Source organism: Gossypium arboreum, chromosome 8 (assembly GCF_025698485.1).
Source record: "Gossypium arboreum isolate Shixiya-1 chromosome 8, ASM2569848v2, whole genome shotgun sequence".
NCBI lineage: Eukaryota > Viridiplantae > Streptophyta > Magnoliopsida > Malvales > Malvaceae > Gossypium > Gossypium arboreum.
The window spans coordinates 131,409,512-131,436,496 of record NC_069077.1 but is presented as its reverse complement, the minus strand read 5'-3'; the positions used below and the strand labels follow the sequence as shown (position 1 = coordinate 131,436,496).

Sequence of the window (26,985 nt, the reverse complement as noted above, 5' to 3'; positions counted from 1 at the left end):
CGTCGACAGTAGCATTTTTGACTTTCACTGAAATGCGATTTCAGATCGATTAGAGTACACACCTAGTTTCGATTGAAGCCTAACGCAATCCCGAACACTTTAAGACCTATAATCAGTATATCCAACCTATTAGAAACTCATAAACGAGTCTTTTCATTTAACCCCAAACGAAATATCCACTCAACGAATGATCAACTTACCCTTGAATGGAAAGTAGTAAACTCGAATCCTTAAAATGTTAATGGTTATTCTCCAGCCCCTTATTCCACTCCTATCAAATAGCAGAAACCTCTTAGTAAACACTTAACTTGAACAATATTCAAGTCGAGTGAAACGAAAAACTTATCAATGAGAAGAGCGTCAATGAATCGTAGAAGCCCGTTAGAATGAGGAGAACATCAATGAATCGCAGAAGCCCGTTAGTACGAAATCAACACGAATGGGAGGAAGGTAGGGGAAATTTCGGCAAAACAAAAAAAAATGTGGAGGGAGGAAAATAGTAGGGAATTACGGCAGAGAGAGTTCTTTTGGGGAAACCACTCAGATAAAATCTAATAAACCCTACCGCTACAGTTTTTTAGTTCACCTCCAATTCTATCACGGCCTTAGTGGCAAAAATAATGCCCAAGCCAAGATTCGAACATAGGACCTCTAACATAAACCCTTGCCACTTAACCACTAGACCAGTAGGCCCATTCTGTTAAGTTTTTACCAAAAAATTCTTATAAGCCTATTAATCAAAAGCCAAGCTTTATTTCAATAAAAACCAAAATTTTGCCCAAGTTGAGACTTGAACTTGGGACTTCCCCAACACACCCCCAACACATTTAAACGCAATAACAAACAGATATTATGCAAATTCATGCCAAAAAAAATTTCAGTTATTTTCCGATGCTACTATTTCACAAAAGCTGAAACTATAGAAATTTGAGGTGTTATAGTTTTGATATGTTGAAGACACTATGGTCCATCTATGGAAAGTAATCTATGGCTATTGAAGATTGGAATGGATTCAAGTGAATTAATCCAACTCGTATTATGTAGAGATTTGATCGAGATTGTGCTGCTGATTTTAAGAGACCATAATCTTCATCAGACTTTGCTTCTATTAGTATATTATGTAATTGCTATTTGTAAGGGAGTTGCTTTGTATTCATTTAATTTCTATATTAGCAAGTCGAAACCTATATATGGTTTGAGGCTTGTCTAGGTTTAAAAGAGAGCTTTATTGAGAGCACTTTGTTTTGTTCATTGTGGAACTATTTTTGAGAGTTCAATTGAATTGGAAACCATTAGAGTTTGTTGTCTAATTTCTTAAGGGGAGAATTTAGAGATGAATATTCTAGTCTTATGGTATAAAGTGATATATCTATACTTGGGGAGTGATAGAATCTAATTCACTTGTTGTATATTGAATTAAAGATAATGAAATTAATCACTAAAATAAACTCCATAGATGTAGAGAAACCAAACTGCATAAACAAACTTTTGTGTTATTTGTTATTTTGTTTACATAAATGTTGTGGTGCCAAACCATAGTGGCCACTATGGTTAGGCACTTCCATTCAACTTTGATTGTTCAAGCAATTAACGACTTTAGATAATAACACTTTTAATAGTCCAACATTCAAAGATAAATAAATAGATAAAGACATTATTTTATAAAAACTTCTAAATCGACGTAGCTTTTTAATTCCTAATTTACCTATTAAAATCATGTTTTACTTATTTTAATTGGAATAAATTATTATTTTACTGAAATTATTAAATCGAATATTTTATAAATTGGTTAAAAAAGGTTTTATAGGAATTTTGAATATCATGTTTTAAAATTTCCTTATGCTTATGAATTCAAAAACGAATTTTGAATAAAATTGAAATTCTATCACCTTAGAAGTTGCAATTGTGGTTCAATATTTGTGTTGTGAACATATTGCTAGGAACGAAATCATTCATTTAGGTCAACTAGAGGTTTGGATTTGTTTACTTAGAAAAAGAGAAGAAAATATTCCGAACCTTTTTTCTATTTACAATCTATCATCTCGCACATGGATCTATAGTGTGGTCACTAAATTTTATTTTTTGTTGCATCGATAATGTTTCGACATCTCAAAACAATCATATTATTTGTCATTAGTATTAGAATAATTAAATAATTACGATTTAAAAACTCTAACTAGCAAGACAAATATCCTAAGCTATCAAATATAAATATTATATTCTACAAATCTGGATATTTGTAATCAAAATAGAAGATATGTAAATATCAAAGGATAAAGAAAGCATAAGTGTACCACCCATAACCCGTATCTGTCACCGGAATAGGGTTACGAAGTATTACGGAATATACAAATCAAGTAAACAAATATTTCATTTTATACAGTATTCATGTCAGAAATCAAACATAAAGTCCCTTGTATGAACCCTCGAGGTCCAAAACATGCAATAGAAACGAGTTAAGACTAAACCGGGTACCCAGAAAATTTTTCACAAAATCTCAAAAATTTTCCTAGTTTTAGGGGTCACACGCCCGTGTTGTCAGGCCGTGTGGTTCACACGGCCAAGGGACGCACCCGTATCTCAGGTCATGTAACTCTCTGACATAGGTCACACAGCCAAGTTACACGCCCATATGTTAGGCCGTGTGTAAATACCTGGGCATCCTTTTTGAAATTTTAAAGATGCAGGGGACATACGGCCAGGTCACACGCCAATGTGCTAGGCCGTGTGTCACACACGGCTGATACACACGCCCGTGTCTCTGCCTCTTAGCCCATGTGGATGAAAATAGGCTATTTTCCAAGCCATATTTCTCACCTCATTTTGTCATCCTTCTACACCAACACTTTAACATATTCACAAGCTATTATAGGTCATTTAACCCAACTCAAAATCAAGTCCTATACATGATATAATACCTTATATAATCAAGTATACACACTTGCTTAAATTACCAAATTCACATATATACATATCTTATCAAATATGCTAACTTAATTCAATCATCAATATGCCAATATAATTTCTATCAATCAACCATTTCAAACACATACCAAGTATATCCATCACAAGCCATTCTAATGGCTAGTTACACTTAAAGCATTTATACGCCTATATTGGCCAATTAACCTATACATGCCATTATAACCATAATTGATTTACGATATATATACTGAACTAAGCTAATGGATAGTGTGAGTGATTTTTGCCAAGCTTCCAATCCAACGAGCCTCCGAATTACTATAGAACAGGGGAAAATAAAACAGAGTAAGCATGAAATGCTTAGTAAGTTCGTATAACATGGTAATTAACTTACCACTCATTTAAATTCAATATAAACATACAAGGCACATTCAATCAACTTGATTACGAGCCCTAACACATATCTTCATCACCCTTGTTAGTCATATATTTCATATAAATATCAAGAAACATGTATGGTCTCAACAATAATTAGATTTTAAAGTACATATACTTTCCACATCATGTATTCATATAACATATACAAATCATATCCTTGAATTTCAAGTACATTTTCATAATAATTCGTCTCGCGTTCAGATTATTTCATGTCAGAACTTTGCCCATTAAATCATTTGAAATGTCAGTGTCACACGCATAATACACTCAAGGTGTACAAATCTATAATCATGGATGAACATATTCATCAAACAAATTCCATTTTCATATATTATCATCTTGTATTTTCATATATCATGTATCATCATTTTCATGTATTTCAGGCAGATACGTGTATTAATTCATTTCATATTCATATTTTCTCATGTCAGTATTTTGCCCATTGAATCATTGAAAACATCAATGGATACACAGGTAGTACACTCGAAGTGTACAAATTAGAAATCCATCAATTCATATTCAGGAGTGCTCTTTAAAGCACATAATTAAGAAATCCTCTCACAAGCCATGTAACAGGAATCTCACAAAGGGCCATTAATTAGGAAGCTCACAAAGAGCCTATTAGGAAGCTTATCTGGGCTATACAACAGGAAGCTCATAAGAGCCATAATCAGGAAGTTCACAAAGAACTTTTAATCAGGAACCTCACGAAAAGCCTTTAATCAGGAGCTCTGAATAGCCATATATCGGGAAATTCAAGCTAGCCATATCAGGACGCTCACAAAGAGCTGCGTTTGTATCTGCAACATATGCAGGATCACAACCGATCATAAAATAGGATGCTCATAAAGAGATGTGTTTGTGTCCGCAATATATGCAGGATCACAACCGATCATATAACAGGACACTCACAAAGAGCTGTGGTAGTTCGCAATACATGCAGGATCACTACCGATCAGAATGTTCGTAGGAACCATGTAACAAGAAGCTCGAGAGGTCTTATAACAGAATGCTCATAAGAGCTATGGTGTGTCCGCAACATATGCAAAACCACAAGCAATACGGGAAACTTGCATCCATCGATTTTCATTTGACCAAATGGGACTTAACATTTGCCGGGCATTATCGGATGCTCAATCAAATTTAATATACATGACAATAATATAATTCACATATACATCACTTAATTTAAACATATAAACTACATAATTTAGTTACACAAACTTACCTCGACAAATATTCTTGAACATGAAATCTACTAATCCGACATTTTCTCTTTTCCTCGTTCTAACTCTAAATTTGGACTATCCGAATCTATATGAATGAATTTAACATTAATTTATGTTCATTTCAATTTAATTCACATCTTAGGTAAAATTACCATTTTTCCACTAAACTTTTAATTAATGACGATTTCGTCGGCTCGAAAAATGAAGTTCATGCAATTTAATCCTTATTCCAAGCCTAGCCAATTTTTACATGTAAAATTTACATCTCATGTATTTCATAAAATTTATAATTTTTTCATGAATTTTACATCTTTTCAATTTAGTCCCTAAATCATAATTTCGTCAAAATTCCTTTTACAAAAGTTGTTTATCTATCAACAACCTTTTATTTTGTACCATAAAACTTCATAATTCATCTATGTTCATCCATGGACAAGCCCTATTTCTTTGATGACTTTACAAATTAGTCGCCGAGATAGCTAGATTAAGCTATTACGATCTCAGAAACATAAAAATCATTAAAAACGGGACAAGAAAACATACCTAATTGATAAAAATAAGCTTCTTGAGCTACTTTCTCTTAGCTAGGGTTTCCATGGAAATAATTTGGGAATATGATATTTTTATTATTTAATTAATTATCATCTTTTATTTTTTTTCACTTTCCAATTTCATCCTTTTCTTTATTTTATTTTCCATGGATGAATCATCATCCTTAACCACTAAGCATTTTTAAATGGTCTATTTACCATATATGGACCTCCACTTTAAAGTTCTATAGCTATTTAATCCCTTTAGCTATTAGAACTTAACTTTTGCACTTTGTGCAATTTGGTCCCTTATCAAATTAAACAAGTAACATGTAAAATTTCTTTACGAAAGTTTTATACGACATTACTATCATACTATGGATCATAAAATAATATAAAAATAATTTTTCTTCCGAAATCGGATTTGTGGTCCCAAAATTACTATTCCAATTTTAACGAAAACAGGATGTTACAATAAGATTAGATTAGATTAGATTTCACAAACATATTGATAAAAGGTAAAAAAATATAAATTAAATAAAATTTATCATCTATCTAAGTATAAAAATCTTTATTTACAAATATTAAAATCCTAAATAAATCAAATAAACTTGAATAAAAATATATAATATAAATATCATCAACTCTATTTATTACAAACACCTTTTATGCGCCTAGATCTACCTATCATAGAGAAATGACTATTATATACCTATAACAACATGCTATTATAGAATAATAATTATTGTAAACCTACAATAAAATTCATATTGTGAATTTTAATCAAATAAAGAATGTGTGAATTATATTTAAAAAGAAAATGAGAATCAAATCAACAAAATTAAAAGTCCTATAGCGGTGTATGCATTATTACTTTTATGCACTTTCTTTTTACATTTTTCACATGATTAATTATAAATTCCATAAATCTAGCAAGTTCAATTAACTAGTATGAGTTATCAAATTAAATCAATTAATTTATAATGAATTAATAAATTTATTTTATAAGTTTATGATGTTTGAAATTCATAGTAGAATATTTAATTAGGAAATTATTAGTTTATTAAATTGATATACTTGATTTCACTTATAAAAGATTATTTTCATTTAATAAAATATGATTAATAGATTTTTCATGTAAAATTTAAACATTTTATAAAATAATATTTTAATTAAGATAATATTTTATTTAATAAATTATAATTGATGAGACTTACTTATATGAAATAATTATAATTCTACTTAAAATTTTAGACAATATGTTATTATAAAAAAACTAATTTAATAAATAATGTACTTGAACTATAATTATTGCTATTATAAGTGAAAAGCTATTATATAGGATTAAAATAAAATATAAAAATCAATTGTACTAAAAACTTGATTGTTAGAACGAATTTTTATTATAGTGGGTATACAGATGACTGATTGTAATTGTGAAAAATAGAATGTCGGTAATGACAATGTATAACAAAGAAAAGAGAAAGAAAAATAAAGAACACATAGATTTTTACATGGAAACCCTTTCCGAGAAAAACCACGGGCAGAGCAGAAGATAATTCACTATATCGAATTTGAATGATTACAAGAGGAGTAGACTATATTTGTTTATAGGCTTGAAAAAACCATATTCTTATAGAAGGAGTGTAGTAAGGTTGAAACACATTATTCTAATCAATATCACATAGATGAAGTGTAATAAGGTTAAAAAACCTTATTCTAAAATAAAATAAAAGAAATGTAGTTTTATATGGATTTTACTTTTATTTTATTTTACCACTGTGTTTTATTTTAACAAGGATTCGGGTCACTCAATTTTAAAAATCTCCATTTTGACACGAATTTTTCAACAAACAAGTTCTTCATCGCAAACTCTCAATGAACAAGTTCTCCACCTCTTCCATAAAAACCCCTTAAGGGTTTAACTTCAACAATGAACGCTAACCAAGTCTAAGCAATGCTCAAACTTAGTTATGGGAAGTGACTTAGTCATCATATCTGCAGGATTTTCATGAGTACTAATTTTGCTCACAACATATCACCACGGGTAATAATATCACAAACAAAATGATACCGAACATCAATATGCTTTGTTCTCTCATGAAACATTTGATCTTTTGTAAGGAAAATGGCACTTTGACTGTCATAAAATACTATACTGATTTGAAGGTCTTTATTAAGTTCACTAAAGAGTCCCTTCAACCAAATGACTTCTTTATAAGTCTCAGTAATCGCCATATACTTAGCTTTAGTGGTAGACAAAGTGACTGTAGTTTGCAAAGTGGTTTTCCAATTGATTGCACAACCTCCGATTGTAAAGATATAACCTATAAGAGATCTTCTTCTATCAAGGTCTCTAGAAAAATCAGCATCAACATACCCAATGACTCCATCTCTAGTTCTCCAAATTGTAAGAAAAAATTAGTAGTACATCGTAAGTATCTTAAAATCCACTAAACTACTTTCTAATATTCTTTACCAGGATTCACCATGTATTTGCTAACTGCACTAACTGCATATAATAAATTTGGATGTGAACAAACCATAGCATACATGAGAGATCCCACTGCACTAGAATATGGAACATGTGACATGTACTCAATATCACCATCTGATTGTGGAGACAAAGTCGATGAAAGTCTAAAATGGGCTGCTAAAAGAGTACTAACAGGCTTAGCACTCTGCATATTGAACCTGCAAAGAACTTTCTCAATGTACCCCTTCTGACTTAAGTACAATTTTCTTATTTTTCTATCTTTGAGAATCTCCATACCAAGCTAGGCTTTGACCTTTTTTATCTCTCATTTATCTTTCACTGCTATCAACATGTCATCAATATAGAGGAGTAGATACACAAAAGAACCATCACTATTTTTCTTAAAGTAAACACAACTGTCAAAGCTACTTCTTTTGAAGTCATGAGAAGTCATAAAGGAATCAAACCTTTTGTACCACTGTCTTGGTGACTATTTCAAACCATAAAGGGACTTTTTCAGCAAGCAGACATAGTCCTCTTTTTCTGAGATTATAAAACCCTTTGGTTGTTGCATGTAAATATCCTCCTCAAGTTTTCCATGCAAAAATGCAGTTTTTACATCTAACTACTCAAACTCCAAATCATGCATGGCCACAATACCAAGAAAAACTCGATTCAAACTATGCTTCACAACTGGAGAGAACACATCTATTAAGTCCACTCCTGGAATTTGACTGTAACCCTTTGCAACAAACCTTGCTTTATATATGGGTTCTTTAACTCCTAGAGTCTCTTCTTTCTTTTTAAACACTCATTTACAATGAACAGCCTTTTTTCCTTTAGGAAGTTTCACAAGATCCCATGTTCTATTTTTGTGGAGTGATCCATCTCATTTTACATAGCAAACATCCACTTTTTTTAGTCTTCACAGCTAACCACCTTAGAATAATTAGATAGCTCTTGGTTTGCATCTATATCTTCAGTTATATTTAAATCATAAGCAACTAATCAACCTCGACATACTTCTTTGGAGGTTTAATCTCCCTTCTAGTTCTGTTTTTGGCGATAGAGTATTATGGTGAAGAAGCAGCTCTATTCTAAATTTCTGTATTGGCTTGAAGAGTCGACTTTATTGTAGATTCTGGATTAATCTGATACTCCACCTACTTTTTTTGTTCTTTATTAGAAGAGTTTTTAGGAGATAATTTAGGTAGCATTGCAGTTTCATCAAAAACATCTCTATTAATCACAACATTTCTATTTTCAGGACACCATAACTTGTACCCTTTTACACCAGTTTTAAAACCAAGAAAAACACATTTAATGGATCTCAGTTCCAATTTTTCATTATCAATATGAGCATACACAAGAAACCTAAAGATATTTAAATAAGAATAATCAGCAAGATTACCAGACCATACCTCTTGTGGAATCTTTTTCTCAATGGCAACGGATGGAGATCAGTTGATCAAGAAACATGTAGTAGAGGTTGCTTCGGCCCAAAACGACTTTAGTAAGTTGGCATTCGACAACATAAATCGAACCTTCTTCATGATCACTCTGTTCATTCGTTCTGTAATGCCATTTTGTTGTGAAGTTTGACAAACTGTCAAGTTTCTCACGATCCCTTCTGACTTGCACAGTTCATTAAACTTATCAGAATAGAACTCTAAGTCATTATCTGTGTGGAGGTGTTTTATTTGTTTTCCCATTTGCTTCTCAATCATAGTTTTCCAAGACTTAATGCAAAAAACACATTTCTTTTCTGCTTCAGGAAAAATGCCCAAACTTTTCTGGAAAAATCATCAATAAGTGTTAGCATATAATTAGCTCCACCTCTCGAAGGCACTCTGGATGGCCCCCACAAATTAGAATGAATATACTTGAACATTCCCTTTGTGTTATAGATTCCTCTAGTGAATCAAACTCTCTTTTGCTTTCCAAAAACGCAATACTCATAATACTTCAGTTTGCAAATTACTTGCCCATCAAGAAGTCATCTTTTACTCAACTATGTCATGTCATTCTCACTCATATGCCCTAGACACATATGCCAAAGTCTAGTAATATCATCATCTGACAAGGAAGAGAAAGTAACAACTGTATCACTAGTAACAGTAGAACCCTGCAAAACATATAACTTGGCAGTCTTTCTCAACCATTTCATCACAATAGTGGAACCTTTGGAAATTTTCAAAACCCTACTTTCAACTGTGTATTTATACCCTTTTAAATCAAGAGTACTCAACGAAATCAAATATCTCTTCAATTCTGGAACATGTCTCACGTCACTAAGTGTTCTGACAACTTCATCAAACATCTTAACTTTAATTGTTCCAACACATGTGATTTTACACGAAGCATTATTTCCCATCAAAATAACACCTTCAGACACTATTTTGTAAGTTATAAACCAATCCTGATTGGGACTCATTTGGAAGGTGCAACCTGAATCAAGGATCCACTCTTCGCTCACTTTAAAATTGTTGGCAGAAGTGACTAGGAGTTCACCATCGCTGTAGTCTTCTACAACATTAGCTTCACCAAATTTTTTTTGGTTGTTTTCACTTTTTATTTGCAGCCTCCCTTTTGATCTTGTTCTGCAGCTTATAGCACTCAGATTTAATGTGTCCATTCTTTTTATAGCACTCAGATTTAATGTGTCCATTCTTCTTACAGAAGTTACAAATTTTACCTCTGTTTGAAGACTTTGATCTTCCCTTAGATTTTCCATGTGGATTCTATTCCTGTGTCCTGCCACGGTCATCATTAGCATTCCGATCTTATCTCTCATGAACAATGAGACCCCCTCCTTGAGAGTCAAGTTTAACCACAAGATGTTTCATCTTATCATACGAGGTTAAAGAATCATAAACCTCATCAACTGTGAGAGACTCGCGGCTATATAAAATCGTGTCTCTAAAGGTTAAATAAGAAGGGGGCAATGAACAAAGTAGAATAAAACCTATATCTTTCTTATCATACTCAACCTCCATGACCTCCAAGTTTAAGAGAATTTCTTTAAACATTGTTAATTGTTAGTGCACAAACGCACCTTCCTCCAAACGGTAAGCATAAAGACACTACTTCATATGCAGCTTGCTAGTTAGATTTTTTGACATACATATTTTTTCCAGCCTCTTCCATAATGCAACGGCAGTCTTCTCCTTCATCACATCCTGTAAAATTTCATTAGACAAATGTAGATGTAACTGTATTAACGCCTTTCGGTCTTTACGCCTCATATCTTCCTTTGTCAATGTCGAAGGCATCTTATCTATCTCTAGTAGGGCATCCTCTAAGTCCATCTACGGAAGAACTGTCTGCATCTTTATCTGTCACAATGCAAATCTAGTGTTGCGATCCAACAAAGAAATTTCATATTTCAAAGATGCCATTACCGTGATTGAGATGAACAACTTGGAAGTTCGAATACCAATTTGTGAAAAATAGAATGTCGGTAATGATAATGTATCGCAAAGAAAAGAGAAAGAAAAATAAAGAATATACAGATTTTTACATGGAAACCCTTTCGGAAAAAAACCACGGACAGAGAATAAGATAATTCACTATGTCGAATTTGACTGATTACAAGAGGAGTAGACTATGTCTATTTATAGGCTTGAAAAATCATATCCTAATAGAAAAAGTGTAGTAAGGTTGAAACACCTTATTCTAATTAATATCAAATAGATGAAGTATAATAAGGATGAAAAACTTTATTCTAAAATAAAATAAAAGAAGTGTAGTTCTATATAGATTTTACTTTTATTTTATTTTACCACTATGTTTTATTTCAACAAGAATTGGATCATTCAATTCTAACAATAATGTTTAACTCCCTTTTTATAAATATAAAAATAACTAAAAAAGGTTAGAGAAGATTCTAAAGAAATAAATACATCTAAATCTCAAGTTTAACTATTTTAATTTATTTAAAAAATTATGCATTTAGGTGTGCTCATGCTCATGCTCATGCCTTATCTTAAACTTCTTCTGATTTTAAATTTGATAAGATGAAATCTTCATTCTCCTCAAATTGCAAAATTATGCTAAAAATCCATCTCTAAGCTTCTTTTAATTCGATTTTTGCTTTTTCCATGAAACTTCAAATATAATTCGAAACCTCAAAATTCAGCATTTAAAACCATAGAACTAAAAGGGAAAGTTCACTAGAATTGATGCAACACTCAGTCCTCTAAGACATGCACTTGAAAACAATTGAGAGACTTGTCCAATTGAGAGATCCTCAAGTGGGATCGATATAACTTGGTACCTATTCACATGTTATGCATAAAACTGATGTAAAGGCACTAATTCACATGTTATGCATTCATGAGATCAATCTCAATTAAAAAAAGCAGCTTAGACTTTAGAATGTGGTGATTTTATGCCATTCGGCAAGAAAGTTACTTTAGTTGAGGTGATTATTCCACTTAAGACTCGATAAGTATGACAATCATATGTTGTCTAATGAAGTAATCCGTTTGGGCGAGGCAATATTTAAAGTTATAAATTGACACTTCTCTTCATTCTCCTCTTTAATCGGAAAACTAGTTTAAGCGAAGTAATTTCATGTGATAAGAATAAATACGACTTTCAATTATAATAATTATTGTAAATCCATGTAGGAAAATATTTTTGAAAAATATATTTTTTTTAAATGTACTATTAAAAAAACAAAATGGGAAATTAATGTATGTTGCCATGCGTTTAGGCAAAGAAAGAAATAAGGTTAATACATGTGTCAGTACTGGATCTTGATCTCAATGAAGATCAATGAAACCATCTATCCTCCAAACAGATATAAAGATTAACATGCGTAGCTTCAAAGCCAAGAGTAATGGCAAATTTGTTTCCCGTATTTGGATTATCATCAGATTCAGACCAAGAACACAGTTCTAGTTTCTGGAATTTAAAGACATGTAGAGAGGTAAAGTGACAAGCTTAATTTCATTACACAAAAGACAAACATATTCAACCCGATTTGCGTATGTAAATTGTTCAGATCGTAACACTAAACCCACTTTCACACAGATCCTGGTAGCCTCATCGATCGGGATAATTGTTGCAGCAGCAGTGCGGTATCATGTAAAGAAGCGAAGGGATCAAAAGATCATTCCACGCTTAAGAGCAAGGGACACAGGCCATGGTCGCATTGAAAATCTCGAAAGCTTCCCTCATTACGTAGGTAAAATAATTAACTCATATAAGATTTGTCACATGGTCTTGTATTGGCTTCGTTATCCATCAACGTGAAGCTTTGAAGCCCTCTTTGTCTGTTGTCTTGTTTCTTCCCTGTTTCAGCTAGGCAGATGGGATTTAAAGATAGAAGACATTGCCCTTTGCTCTGCAAGTTAGCAACAGAATACATCAGGAAATGCGATGGTTGCGAAGAGGATATATATACATATTTCTCTAATGAACCAGATGTGGATTCACTGTTTGTTAAGCTCGTGGAAGAGTTTGAGAGATGCATTCTTAGTTATTTTGCATTTCATTGGAGTCATGCAGATCTTATGATTAGTCAGGTCAGCATCAACATGTATATACTATGTTGGTACTATATTGCTTCAAATATATAAGAAAACTACAAAACCTATGATAGATACATGTTCAAATCCGACACATCCGAGAAAACTACAAAAACTATGATAGATACATGTTCAAATCCGACACATCCAAGTTCAAATAACATATAGTAAATGACTTGTTTTTTATCATATTGTTTCAGGTATTAAGTTCTGATGCTGAACCCAAGAGAAAGCTCAAGCAGATTGTCATGGCAGCAACTAGGTTGGGCATAGTCTATTCTTTGATTATTGTTATTGTCAGATCATAATAATAACTAAAAAAAATTATTGAAATAAGGTAGATCTGAAGATTTTCGAATTAATATATCAACTTTAGATTATATCTATTTACGGCAAGAAACTTGGATTTTAAAACCTTAAAACTAGCGTAGCTATAGTCTCTCACCATCGTCGTCACTGCTGACAAGTAATACTGATTTCTACAAAAAGAACTTCGGTTTTCTAATATAGGGAACAAAGATTTGAGAGGGTGACAAAAAGTCTGAAGGTGGCTAGGGTTTTCAATACGTTGGTGGAAGAAATGAAAGCAATGGGACTCACCTCAACTGATGATTCCCGATGTACAGAGGTGATGGCTCCAGTGGCTCACAGTGATAGAAGCCCAGTGCTGCTACTCATGGGAGGTGGGATGGGAGCTGGGAAGAGTACCGTCCTTAAGGACATCCTCAAAGAGTAAGCTCGTCCTATATCCGACACTTATCACCGAGTAACTCGATCATAACGTAGCAGACAATTAGTCTCCTTTTGTTCCTGTAGAAGTAAAGAAACCATTTGTATGGATGACTATTTTAGTCAAGTAGACCTTCCATAAAGTTTGCTTTTGAAATTAGTAGTAAATATGAGTACTTACAAGGAACTAATGTTGAGTGTTTTGCTTAAAATATGAACAGAACATTCTGGGCTGGCGCAGCAGGAAATGCAGTAGTGATCGAGGCAGATGCATTCAAAGAATCAGATGTCATATACAGAGCCCTCAGCTCCAAAGGTCATGCAGACATGGTTCATACAGCAGAACTGGTAAGAGTCACTTTCTCAGCCTCATCAACTTTCACTGATAGTTTCTTTAGCAAACTGAATGATTTCAATTGCATAGGCTTAATGGCTTAATACAGTAGCTAGCAGTAAACAAAGTTTTCTCCCAGCATGTACAGGTTATAATCTATTGAAACAAAGAGTTTCAATGCATTTCCCCATCTCATTCACTCCACTTCGATCCTATGATTGGCATCTCTATCATCCAAGCTGGTTGCACTTTTGGCCAAAATGTTGAGATCAAACAGCTCATGGATTAAACTTCCTTTATTTCTAGAAGTAACACTAGGTTGCCTTTCTTTTTTATGTGTATATGTTTTAGTAATTAACTAGACTCAAAAACTAAAACATAAAATCCATGCAACCTGAAGGAAAATGATTGAGTTGCATTATTAACTGAAAATGTCAAACATCTACATTTAGAAAATGCATACCAACGGCAACCAATTCAAATATTTTTCCAGCCTTTCCATAATGCAAGAGCCTCTGTAATCATTTTCTGAGCTACTCTGAGGTTGGACTTTCTTCCATCAACCTTTAACCAATTAACAACATCCCAGTAATCCATGTCCTGTAATATCTTGTCACTGCCACATGTGGCCCTACAAAAGTTTCCTTCCCACATGAATAAGTGTATCTTTACATTCAACAGTAATAAATATTTCATTTTTCTGTTCTCCACCAAGTCAACATAGACTCATAGTTCTCAAACAAAAAACTCAATGTTAAATGCACAAATCAACAAAAATATACTTCATAGGTAAATCAATAACATGGTAACCATATTAATGCTTCTCATTGGTTTTAACAACTGTCCCAAACAGGTGCACCAATCATCTACAGATGCTGCATCATCCCTCCTAGTGACAGCACTCAATGAGGGGCGGGACGTGATCATGGATGGAACACTCTCCTGGATACCATTTGTTGTGCAAACAATAACTATGGCCAGATGTGTCCATCGCCGGCGATATCGTATGGGTGTTGGTTACAAGCGAAAACCTGATGGGACTGTAATTGAGAACTACTGGGAGCAAATTGAAGAAGATCAATTGCAAGAAGGAGGGAAAAGGAGGAAGCCATACAGAATAGAGCTGGTTGGGGTTGTTTGTGAAGCCTATTTAGCGGTCATTAGAGGCATAAGGTACTGCACCATGGAAAACATTAGAGACAGTTGTCTTAGTTTTAGTACGAAGTCTCTTCCCCTTTAGCTGAGATATTGATTTTATCAAGAAATTCAATATTTACAGGAGAGCTATAATGTGTAGACGCGCTGTAAGGGTGCAGTCACAATTGAAATCCCACAAGAGATTTGCAAATGCGTTTCCAACATATTGCCAACTGGTTGACAGTGCTAGGCTGTATTCCACCAATGCTTTGGAAGGTCCACCTAAGGTGAATTAACTATCCGACATTTTCAATCTTTATTTACTTAACAGGTGACATAAAACTGAAAGGAACACCTAGTTCACCAAAGAATTTTATCATGCAAGAAATGCTATTTGTAAATTGTTTGACATTTCAATACAGGAGGCTTTTGTCTCTGGTACAAAATTAGATGAGGAGAACTGGCTTTCTCTTAAAGCCATGAACCCTGCTCAATCTTTCAGGAAGATCATAAGCAGGCTTACCACTAGTCTAATTTTATTGGAAAAAAACCATAGTAGTATGAAAAACAGCTGACACTGTTGTAAAGTAGCAATCTACAAATAGAACTCCTTTCTAGGCATGCAAACTTGCATTTTCTTGTTCAGGACTGAACTCATTCAAGTGTCTGGTTGTAGAATTGGTGAGAGAGTGGTTTTGAACCCTCACAAGTCCAAGACAACTAAGTTGAGATTAAACCAAACCTAAGCGGAGAAAAATTCCAGCAGCCCAGTTTACTCCATTATAATCCTAAAACTGAAATCTAGGAGGAAGAGAAAATAGCCTTGTCTGTTACAGATAACTGCAGGCTGCAGCATGCAGGGATAAACAAATAAATTGTGAAGGAACTTCATTGCTAGCAAAATTACTCCATGCAACCAATTATGTAGCATTAACATGAAAATTTTTGTAAAGTTGATAGGATGGAAAGAAAGAGAGAGAACCTTGCTAGTTGATCCAGATGAAATTGACTGTTTAAAGAAAGTGGGCAGGCTGAATGAAGAAGCTGAGTCCATATATGAACTTTACAAGCACCCCAACCCGGCGTGTGAAGCTGGTTCAATCTGGAAAGACATTGTACTATCACCTTCTAGACTAAATATTCAAAAGGAGCTGAAGTTTACCATCCAGAAAGTGGAAAGAATGACGCAGCACAAAAAGAGTTAAAAGCTTATGAATATTCACCAAAAAATTTACATGCTGAAGGAGGTATCTCAAACCTTTTTCTATAGTTATGACCAAGAATGTCTACTAAGGTTGTATTAAATCATGAAGAATATGTGTAAATTTTTTGTTACTAGCTTAGCTCAGTTCAGACTCTGGAACTGGAAAACAGAATATTCCCATTAATTGTTTCAAATAATCTACTAGTATCGGTAGGTGTGGGGCTGAGCATTGGAACTCCAAAGAGGAATTTAAAAGTAAAAGAAAGAGAAATTACAGCAGCAACTTAAGTGAGATAAATTCCTACTTCACAATTCAATTAACGCAGACTGTGCGTGGTTGCAATTACCATCAAATTTAAAGACATGCATCCACACAAACATGCACATCTACAACAAAAGATGAGTATGGATGCTAGCTTTCAAGCAATAAAAAAGCATAATAAATATGATAATAACCAAAAGGATCTGCAGCATGAGATAATGCAGACCACTATCAACGAACCTGGACATCCCATTATTTTCCTTAATTACAACTAAGAACCTTTTCAACGTTCAAATAAAAAATGAATTGTTTAGCAAATGGTTATCAATTGATGATCCACCCATTAACATGAAGAAAATAATGGTAATCCAGATTGTGAATGAAATATGTAACTAGGATCACAATTTATGATACCTGGAAGTTAAAAGTGAAGCATTTCACATTCAAAAGAATCCCCATTTTCCGTAGAGTGATTCTGCAAATACAAACCATTGTAATAATGAAACCACAGCAATTTTTTCCCTTTTGGAACTGTTCTATAAAATACCATATTGTAGAGCTGTTCTTGAAACAACAATTGTTCTAAACATAGTTCTTGAAATGCAATTATTCTAAACAAAAGTTATGGACATTAGCTATTATCAAGAGAAGCCATTCTAAGATGATAGCTACCTTGGATGACAACTGTTCTAAATGAAGCCTTGTTCTGAACATAGTTGTTTCAAATTTAGATTCTCAAACAATAATTGTTCTAAACAGTAACTATTCTAAACAAGAGTTGTTCTTCCAGAAAAGATATTAATAGAAGCAACTCCGCTACTTGTTTCGAGTTAAACTTTGTTACTATCTTTGGAAGTTTAAGTTCTTAAAACATAATCTTAATTATCTCCGAAAAAAGATAAGATATTAATAGCCAAAACAAAGTATCTACACACATCTACTCCATAAAAGGGCTGGAAAGATAATGAAAGCCTTGTCAATATCACTGATGTTTAGAATTTGTATGAGTTTTGTACAGCAAAGAACGAGAAAGGTAAAATGGAATCATTGTAAAAAATAAAAAGAAAATAAAGAAATTTTCAAACGAAATCAATCAAGATGTAGCACCAAGGAGGCAAGTTTCTTTATTACACCCCTCAAGAAGGTGACGGAAGGAGACACCAATCCTGAAACAATCCATCTCAAAAGCAGGTCATGGTAAGGATTTTGTGAAGGCATCAGCAAGTTGAACACTAACAAAACTGTGAGCAACAAAAAGATCTTCCTCGTGAATCTTGGACTAAGCAATATGATAATTAATTTCAATGTGTTTCATGGAGAGTGAAACACAAGATTGACAAACAGATGTAGCATCGAGATTATCACAGTAAAGTGGGAGAGGATTAGGCAATGAATAGACAACTCACGAAATAAATTTATGACCCAACAGAGTTAGGCATTGGCATTCAAGATGGCACAATATTCTGCTTTTGTTGATGACCGCAATGCCCTACTGCTTGTGGGATGCCCAAGAGATAGGATTTTGGCCAACAAACACAATGAAACCACCAGTGGAGCTCTGATCATCCTTGTTTCAGCCCCAATTTGCATCAAGGAAAGCCCATTAGAGGAGAATCTCGATAGATGAAGAGACCATGATCAGTAGTGCCTTGAAGATACCTCAACACATGCTTGAGGACTGTCAAGTCTTGTTCAGTCTGCTTGCTTGAAAACTAAGCTAACTTATTTACAGCAAAGGCTAGATCAGATTTTGTAAACTTAAGGAATTGAAGGAATCCCAGTATGACAAGATACTCATTTTGTTTCAAGAGTGAGGAATCTTCTTCTTGACTCAGTGAGAATTTAAGAGAGATATTTATTGCATTGGCATGAAATAACTTTTGCTCGATCAGGAACATCCAAAATGTAGTGATGTTAAAACAAAAATAAGCCATCATGCATAAAGCAGGCTTCAATACCAAGTAATCTATATCACCAAGAGCCCTCAACAAAAACCTATAATTAATATAGCCTCAAGAAACTTATTAATAGTATTCAAATTAGGACTGCTGATAATGAAACCATCAACATAAACCAAGAGGTAAATGAGTGCGCCTGAGTATCTTGAAATAAAAGGAGAATTATCAGATTGTGCTGGCTTAAGACCATAGATAGCCTTATGCAGGTGACAAACATGTCAACAAACCTTGGTGGCTGGCTCATGAAGACCTCTTCCTCTAAAGGATCCATTAAGGAATATATTGTGAAAATTTGTTGAAGTGGCTAATTGCTAATAACTACAAGAGAAAGTAATATCCAGGTTATAATATACTTATGATAATAGGTGAAAAGTATCTCCATAGTCAATCTTAGGTCGTTAGCTAAAACAATTCACAAGTTAAGCCTTGTAATTAATGGTGCCATCGGGACTGAAATCACCATTTCCATCCAACCACATTCTTAACTTCTTTCGTGACCAACAACCATGTTCCCTGTTTCTCAGGACAGTAAGCTCTGCTTGCACAGCTTGGGACCAACTGGGGCCTTTGAAGAGGCTTCACAAGTGGGATGGAGATTGAATTATCGGTTATGGAGAAAGGTTTAGTGGTATGGCTTAGGGTTCGTGATACCAGGAGGGCTGGAATAACTAATTGAAGCCTTGCCATACTCAAATTTTGTACAGCAGAGAATAAGAGAATCATTGACAAAATAAAAAGAAAATTAAGAATCATCACTATAAAGGAAAGCAATCAAGAGATAATAACAAAGAGGAAAGTTGCCTAATTACTCCTCCATTCATTCATTTTGCCCCCGACTATATTAACTAATTTTTCACTCCATGAAAAACCTAAAAGAAAAGCAAGCAATGAAGCATGTTAAATAACCACGTTTATAAGCATCAAGGCTCGACCACAACTCCACTCAACACAATCCAATAATTAGGTGAAGCTTTTAGGTTAGAAACCAAAATCGAAATAAAAATGCAGCAACTCATATTCCAAATAAATGCAGCTTTATAATTGCTTAAAAACTAGGCAAACTTGATAGTCACAACTTAAACCACGCATGATGAATTTGATCAGCCGTGCCAGTTACATCATTGTTCCACTTAATTATACGCATTTCAAAATTTTAGGATCAACAAATCCGTAAAAAACCTTAACCTTGGCTCCAGTTTTGAAGCAGTAGCTGCACAGAAGCTAAATTCTTCAGAGCATTCCGCGCAACCTCTTTCTAACAGGCCACCGTTTCTTTGAATCTATTCCACCAAGCAACCCTATAAATACAAACCCTGGGCTTCTTAGTTTGCAATCTATTCCCTGGTGGGCAATGCATAAAGAACGAGCAGAACAATAGAACTCAGATAACATGATAAAATATCAGGGAGCTCTGATTTCATCTCATAATCCATTCAACTGAAAAATTACATCTAAAATCTGCTTTTAAACTAAGGAATATAAAAATTTAGCGTCAATCAACAACAACAAAAAAAACAACCCCTCGAAGAAAAGTTCAAGAACAGATAAGATCCGATGTCATATTTTCCTGGGTACGGACCCAAATACACCAACTAAACTTCACTCGAATTTACAAAACTACCCCTACGTTGACCACCCTCTCTTCTCTCATTTCTTTCCCCTCCTCGACGTGGCTTTCTTCGCCGGTGACTTGACACTTTTCGGCTTTACACTCTTCGCCGGAGCTTTTTTAGCCGCAGGAGCCTTCTTCGCAGCAGGCTTGGGAGCAGCAGCTCTCTTTCCGGGGGACGTCCTAGTTGAAGTCCTCGAAGCCTTAACCGGCTTGTCCTTAGGCTTGGCTGCAGCTTTTGGCTTTGTAGCTGCAGTAGTCTTCGGCTTCACAGAAGCCACTGCCTTAGTCTTGGCTGGAGCAGCCTTCGCCTTAGAAGTAGCCTTTGGCTTAGCCGCCGGCTTACTCTTGGCCTTCGAAGTAGTTTTTGTCTTGGCCTTCGCTTTAGGAGTAGCTTTTGTACTCTTCCCTTCCTTAGGCTTTGAGGCAGGCTTAGACTTCGACTTAGTAGTAGCCGTTTTCTTTTTTGCAGGAGCAGAAGCAGCAGTAGCCGTCTTCGAAGATCTAGCCGATGGAAGTTTATACGAAGCCTTAACTTTAACCAACTTCCCAGCAGCCACAAGCTTCTTCAAATGGACAAGAAGAAGCTTCTTGAAATTCCCAGGAAGATTCTTCTGTTTCTCTTCAATGAACTTAGCAATGGCGTACTGACTTGAACCTGTCCTCTCTTTCAAAGTAACGATCGCATCTTTGATCATCTGTAACAAACCAATCGAGTATCAATACGCGATCAGACCCAGAATAGCAAAAAAAACAAAAAATAAAAAACAAATAACAGTATATTTTGTGAATCATGAAGTACCTCTTCGTAAGGTGGATGAGTAGGAGCAGCCCGTGGTTTCCGAGGAGCTGCAGCTTTCTTGGTTTTGGGTTCTTTGGTTTTCTTTGCTCTGCCAGATTTTGAAGTAGCTTTGGTCTCAGCAGTCTTGTCCTCCTCCGTCTCCGGTGCGGGGTCTGCCACGACTGCCGGCTCCTCGGTTGCCATTTGCTAGACGATGTAGACGAGAGGAATCCGGGATTAGGATTAGGGTTTCAGGAAAAATTGGGGAATCGGAAATAAGATGAAAGGGGAATTTTGGATCTAATCTCAAAGCGAAGATGTACTGGTAATTTCGTTGTGGGAGGAAGGTGACGGGAATGAAGGGATTTAAATAGTCAAATGTGAGAAAGACGGTATCCATAAGATGAATTTTGATTGGTGGAGACAACTATCACGCGGATCCCTGTCTGTCTTAAGTTTAAATACGGATCGTTAGATAAGGCGATATCTACGGTTGAAGATTAAGGGGCGCAAGGGAATGGGTGGGGAGGAATGAGGAAGAATTGATGTTTTGAGCATTTTAGGTGTGCTTTTGGTCTCGATTGGTTTGACCATGACTTAAGTTATAGCTTATAATTTTTTTTGAAATTTTTTCCATTGTTAAGTTTATTATATAAGCTTTCTAATGAATATTTTTACATATTTTTTGGACAATTCATTTGTAAGATATTTGATTTTGAAGCTACATTGGTCAAAACCATGGTTTACCATGATGTTATTGTGGTTTAGGAGGAATTTAAGAAAATGCTTGTTATGAATCCAAAATTTTTGCATCTTATTTGATAATAGATTAACAAAGGAAACTAATGCTTCAAGAATCATGAAATTTGGTTAAGAATTGGATGGAAATTTTTCACTTCAAATGTTGTTGAAGTTGAACATGTCCTTTTGGCATGTGTGACAATACACATATCATTCAATTCATGGCAAATCAAAAATTGGAACCATATTTAATCCAAAACAAAACTTGATTTGTTATGTTGTATGTCACATTATTCATTACATTTGTTAACCTTAAACATAAAATGTGACTCAAACAAAAATTGTATATCCATTAATTAAGGTAGCAATATAAATCTTTCTTTTATAACATGTGAACATTTGCTTAGCATGTATGCTCTATTACTATTGTCTAATTACAAATTTCCTATACTCAAATATTCATTCCAATCATCTTATTCTATGATTATAAATTCAAAGTTCTTACTACACCACATCATATCTCATCAAAATAACCTATAGAATGCTTGGGTTTCTCAAAAACATTACATCTAAGCATATTTATTAATTTGGAGCAAAATCTTCTCTATGTAAAACTTATATGTAAGTTATGCATTAACTTCTCCACCTAAATGAAACATGTTAATGTTGATCTAAAGCCATATATATATATATATATATATATGTAAGCCCATTATAAGTATAATCAAATCAATTAATTATATAGCAAGAGCATTAGAAGAATTAAGTTAATTTATCATCTAATTTTTGTTACAATGATTAGTATCTTTGATGTTGAACCTTTAACCTTAGAAAATTGAAAATGTTTGTTCAAGTATAAAAACATAATAAGTAAACATCTTCTAAGACTTGTTTGATGTTAATCTTGGAGGATTAAAAATCTTTTGTTTAAGAACATCCTCAAAGCCATGCTTGATGTTCTCATGTAGAATTTTCAATGGATTTAAAAAGTTCATTTAGTAATTAGATTTGGGTGTAATTACTAATAATTACATATGTGATATATATGAGTAATTATTAAAATTAATAAATCTCATTGAATTGAGTTTATGAAGTGCACACAATTACTTGCTTTGATTCTTATGAGGGGTTGAGAATTAAGGAATTGTGTGAGGTAATTAGCCATAATGAACTTCAAACTTCTTTTTAACTCAATTTTGTAATTATATAACTATGAAATTACATTTTATTATAAAATATTATATGAGAAATTAAGACATAATTATATTCTACTTGGTAAATATATATAGAGAATTAGAACTCTTATAGTTACAAGATGGAGTAATTATTATCCTAACAATTACACTTCTTGAAGTATTCATATATGCTTTTACAATATATTTGATTCATTGAAATGGAATAGAATAGGAATTCTATAACCATTCAATGGGAATAGAATAGCGAGATAATAGGTTTTATGTTGTTTGGTTGGTTGAATAGAATAAACATGTAATAGTATCATATTGTTTGGTTGGGTAAAGCAACATTTCATAATAGGTAAGGAATAAACTTAAAATGACAATTTATCATTAGATTAAACTAATATTTTATCTAATTTCTTATTAATATCTTGTAATTTTTAAAATCATTATATTTATTAATAAAATAAAAATTGTAATAATTTATTTATTCCTTTCAAAAAATAATAAATTATTTATAAAATTTTTAATGTGAATTTATTAAAATATTTTATAATTACTATAAATATTATATTAAAATATGATTCTAAAATAATAATTGTACATAATATATAATATTTAGCGTGTTAAAAAATATTATTTATAGTATTCAACAATTATATAAATATTATTTTAATATATGATACAAATATTAAATGTTATTTAATTGTGAGAACTACTGAGCTTTTATTATGTGATGCAAGTCTCAAGATCCAATTTCAGACTCATGGATGTGATGGGCTTACATTACCTCAATGCCAATAACAAGGTCAAATGCTAAGTAGATCAAACCAAGATTCGATTAAAGACAATATGTGAGGATGAATCTTTTCGAGAAAACGAGGAATGATACACGCATGAAATGAGTGAAATTTATTAAAGTCAATTCAACCAAGTTGTCAATTTCAAACTGAAAAGATTAGTCAACTTGCGACAATTTTTTTGATAGGATCTAGACATTTATGGGCTTAGATGCCTACATAGTGTTTCTAGATCTATTTCTTAATTTGGAACGCGTTTTGAATTACTTGATTTCGAGTTTGAGAGCTCAAACTATGATCGTTTTAGAGAAAACTACACAAGCAAAATTTCTAGATAGGATTATGACGGGAATTATGAGTTTCCGACTTTTAATTCGAGTTTAAATCATATAGGGTTCAATTTTTAGGCTTAATTTTTATTATATATGATCCCAATAATATATTTATTAGGTATTATTATTTTATTACTTATTTATTCTGAATTTTGGATTGTTTAAGTATTTTACGTTGTTTTAGAGTTTTTGTTTCTTGGTCAAACAAGAAAGTTTAGTTTAAAACTACTTCTTATTTAGATTAATTAAAGTTTCAGTATAGTTTAGAGTTTTATTTGAATGTACTTAGTTAGTCTATATAAAGGCTTCTTCCTTGTTCATTAAGCACACGATTGTTTTTCTTAATAAAGTTTTCGACATTGTTAATTTCTTTATACAATATTTCTTTCTTGTGATTTTTAGAATTATTTTTCTTCTCGATTTTCTTCAATGAGTCATGAGAATTCATTCTTCATCTTTCAATTTGTCAAGGATTATTTATTAGAGGGTTGATTAGAGCTATTAATTGATTTGTTAAGTATTATTTCTTGAAGGGTTGATTAGAGCTATTAATTGAGTTTTTGGTCTTTATATCTCAAAGGGTTTAATTGGACACTTATCTATCTATCTATCACATCAATTGGTTTATCTGATCCCTCTTCCACATTCAAAATTTCGTTTATTTATTTAATTTTTTATTATTTTGAATATTTGTTTTTAGTTCTTAAATTTTTTATTTTAGTTTTTCTTTGTTGTTTTCTTTTCAGGTCAGATCTAAATATTCATTTTTTCTAGTTGAACAACTTGAATACGATCCTTCTTCCGCTTCCTCTGCCCAATTCTCTATCATTTGGTATCAAATTTGGGCATTTTAGGTGTTATTTGTGTTCTTATAAACTGATTTCCAGCAAATAACCTCAAAACAATTTTTTTTTCTTTTTACCCAGAAATTTTTTCAGAAAAATTATTTTTCAGTGGGTAAACGTTTTCCAAATGATCTGAAGTTTAACATGCTGATTCTTAGAACTCTATTAGAATATAAAAAAAAATATTTCTCACAAAAAAAAAAGATCGAAAAGTACAAAAACAAAAAAAAAGATGCAAAAAAAAGAAAAGAAATATTTTGTGGGTTGAATTTCATGTTGAAATTTTCCAAATTAGATCTACATTATTTGAGGAGAATCCAAGTTAAATTTTGTGATCTTTGGAAATCAGGAACACCTTGAACAAAAAAATTCAAGTTGTTTTCTATTGTTTCGGGTTTTCAGTTGGATAGTTTATTTTCTTTGATTTTAGCATTAAGTTTTCTTTTACTTTTAGCTTTTCTTATTCTTTTACGCATTCTAACACATTTTCACTTCTTGTGCTGATAGCTACGAAAATAGTTGTCTCTCATTTCTTCGTGCAACTTACTTTCTTTAAAGTCAAGTTTTTCATTGGCTTCTTATAGGCTTAGGTCAACTTTGTTAGAGAGTGATCCCGCATCTTTTGAATATTATTCAGTTTGATTACTCTTTAGAATTTGCAAGCGAGAAAATCTTAACTTCTTTTCTTTACATCTTAGAGTTGTTTATTTTTTATTGCGAGTGTATAATGGTAAGGTTTAATTTTCTTTGATCAACATTTCTTTTTTTTTTAGTATTATTATTTCAACCTCTAATAATGGTACACAAACATTGTATGGAAGAGGTTCTGGAACCTCCTACTAATGGTGACAATTTGCTTGAGTCCCATTGTCTTCTAGTGCAACAATCCCTTAGCATTCAAGTAACAGATGATTCTCGTAACATCCCAAACCTAACCTAGACGTTATGGATGAATCTCGAAAGTTACATTAACAACGCTCGAAATTATCTACTTTTTGAAATTGACTAGGGTTGAAGAGTTTTGTCAAAACTTAAAAATTTGAATATTTAATGATTTTGTTTCTTTGAAAAAAATACTTATTAAAAATATAATCTTTTGAAAGTAAAGTGCGACATTATATTATAATGTTATTTTAAGTTATTTGTGTAATGGGCCAAAATTGCCCGGCGCGTTTAAAAAAAACCAAATTATACAACCAAATAACAGTCCAAGATAAAAAATACTACCCAAATACATAACCCAAAACAACAAGCCCAACAAGCCCAAAAGTCTAAAAACCCTAGCCCAACTACCCTAAAACATTTCAGCAAACCCTAACCCCTCACCCTTTTCAGCCGCCGCTCCTAGCAGCCACCTAGGCTTGTCCCACGGCACACCTTGTCCGACGCCATCGACACCACACAAAACACGCAACAAAGACAACAGAGTAGAGAAATAGGACAAAGAAATAGTAAATATATTGTAATATATTAGGCTATAAAAACCTAGAAAAATCAGTGTAAAAAGGGGGATTTTGAAATAAATAAAAAAAGAGGAGAAAAAGATTGTATTACAGTCGAATATTAGAGAATCAAAAAGCAAAAAAACAGAAGAAAAAGGTTGATTCTGATCCCTGTTTCTCTTGTTCATTTCGTTCATTTTTTTTGTGATTTATCTCTTTATTTTATTACAAATCGATTTTAAATAAAAAGTAAAAGAGAAACTTACGCGGATCTTCGCGGCCCCGGCCACCATCAACGGTGGAAGCCATAGTGGCTTCAAGGAGGCATGACGGCGACAGCCCAAAAATGGGTTTATTTTGAAATCCTAGCAGAGAAAAAAGGGGGGAGATCTTTGTTTTTTTTTTTAGAAACACTTGAAAATGATTTTTTTTTTTAAAATCTGCTTAAATAGCAGTATCAAAACGGCGTCGTTTTGATCAGCCCCCCAAATGCTCAAAACGGCA

At 33.1% G+C, this 26,985-nt stretch overlaps 2 protein-coding genes and 1 long non-coding RNA gene across 3 annotated transcripts; 1 reads left to right on the top strand and 2 right to left on the bottom strand.

The window, feature by feature from the left end:
- Positions 1 to 12,299: 12,299 nt before the first annotated feature.
- On the top strand, positions 12,300 to 16,816 carry LOC108468844 (calmodulin calcium-dependent NAD kinase-like). Its single transcript, XM_017769704.2, has 9 exons — positions 12,300 to 12,528; positions 12,633 to 12,786; positions 12,903 to 13,126; positions 13,330 to 13,391; positions 13,640 to 13,861; positions 14,080 to 14,206; positions 15,046 to 15,365; positions 15,472 to 15,616; positions 16,283 to 16,816. The coding sequence occupies exons 1-9, from the start codon at positions 12,439 to 12,441 to the stop codon at positions 16,532 to 16,534; spliced, it is 1,596 nt and encodes a 531-aa protein (XP_017625193.1). The 5' UTR covers positions 12,300 to 12,438; the 3' UTR covers positions 16,535 to 16,816.
- Positions 12,437 to 18,685, bottom strand: LOC128279480 (uncharacterized). Its single transcript, XR_008269666.1, has 6 exons — positions 18,202 to 18,685; positions 17,210 to 17,270; positions 16,312 to 16,431; positions 14,040 to 14,823; positions 13,730 to 13,939; positions 12,437 to 12,945 (listed from the first exon to the last, which is right to left on the bottom strand). It is a non-coding gene; the product is annotated as an uncharacterized LOC128279480 (long non-coding RNA).
- Positions 18,686 to 20,144: 1,459 nt separating this feature from the next.
- LOC108469968 (histone H1-like) lies at positions 20,145 to 21,521 on the bottom strand. Its single transcript, XM_017771110.2, has 2 exons — positions 21,165 to 21,521; positions 20,145 to 21,060 (listed from the first exon to the last, which is right to left on the bottom strand). Exons 1-2 carry the CDS (start codon positions 21,345 to 21,347, stop codon positions 20,401 to 20,403), a joined length of 843 nt encoding a protein of 280 aa, XP_017626599.1. The 5' UTR covers positions 21,348 to 21,521; the 3' UTR covers positions 20,145 to 20,400.
- Between the last annotated feature and the right edge of the window lie 5,464 nt (positions 21,522 to 26,985).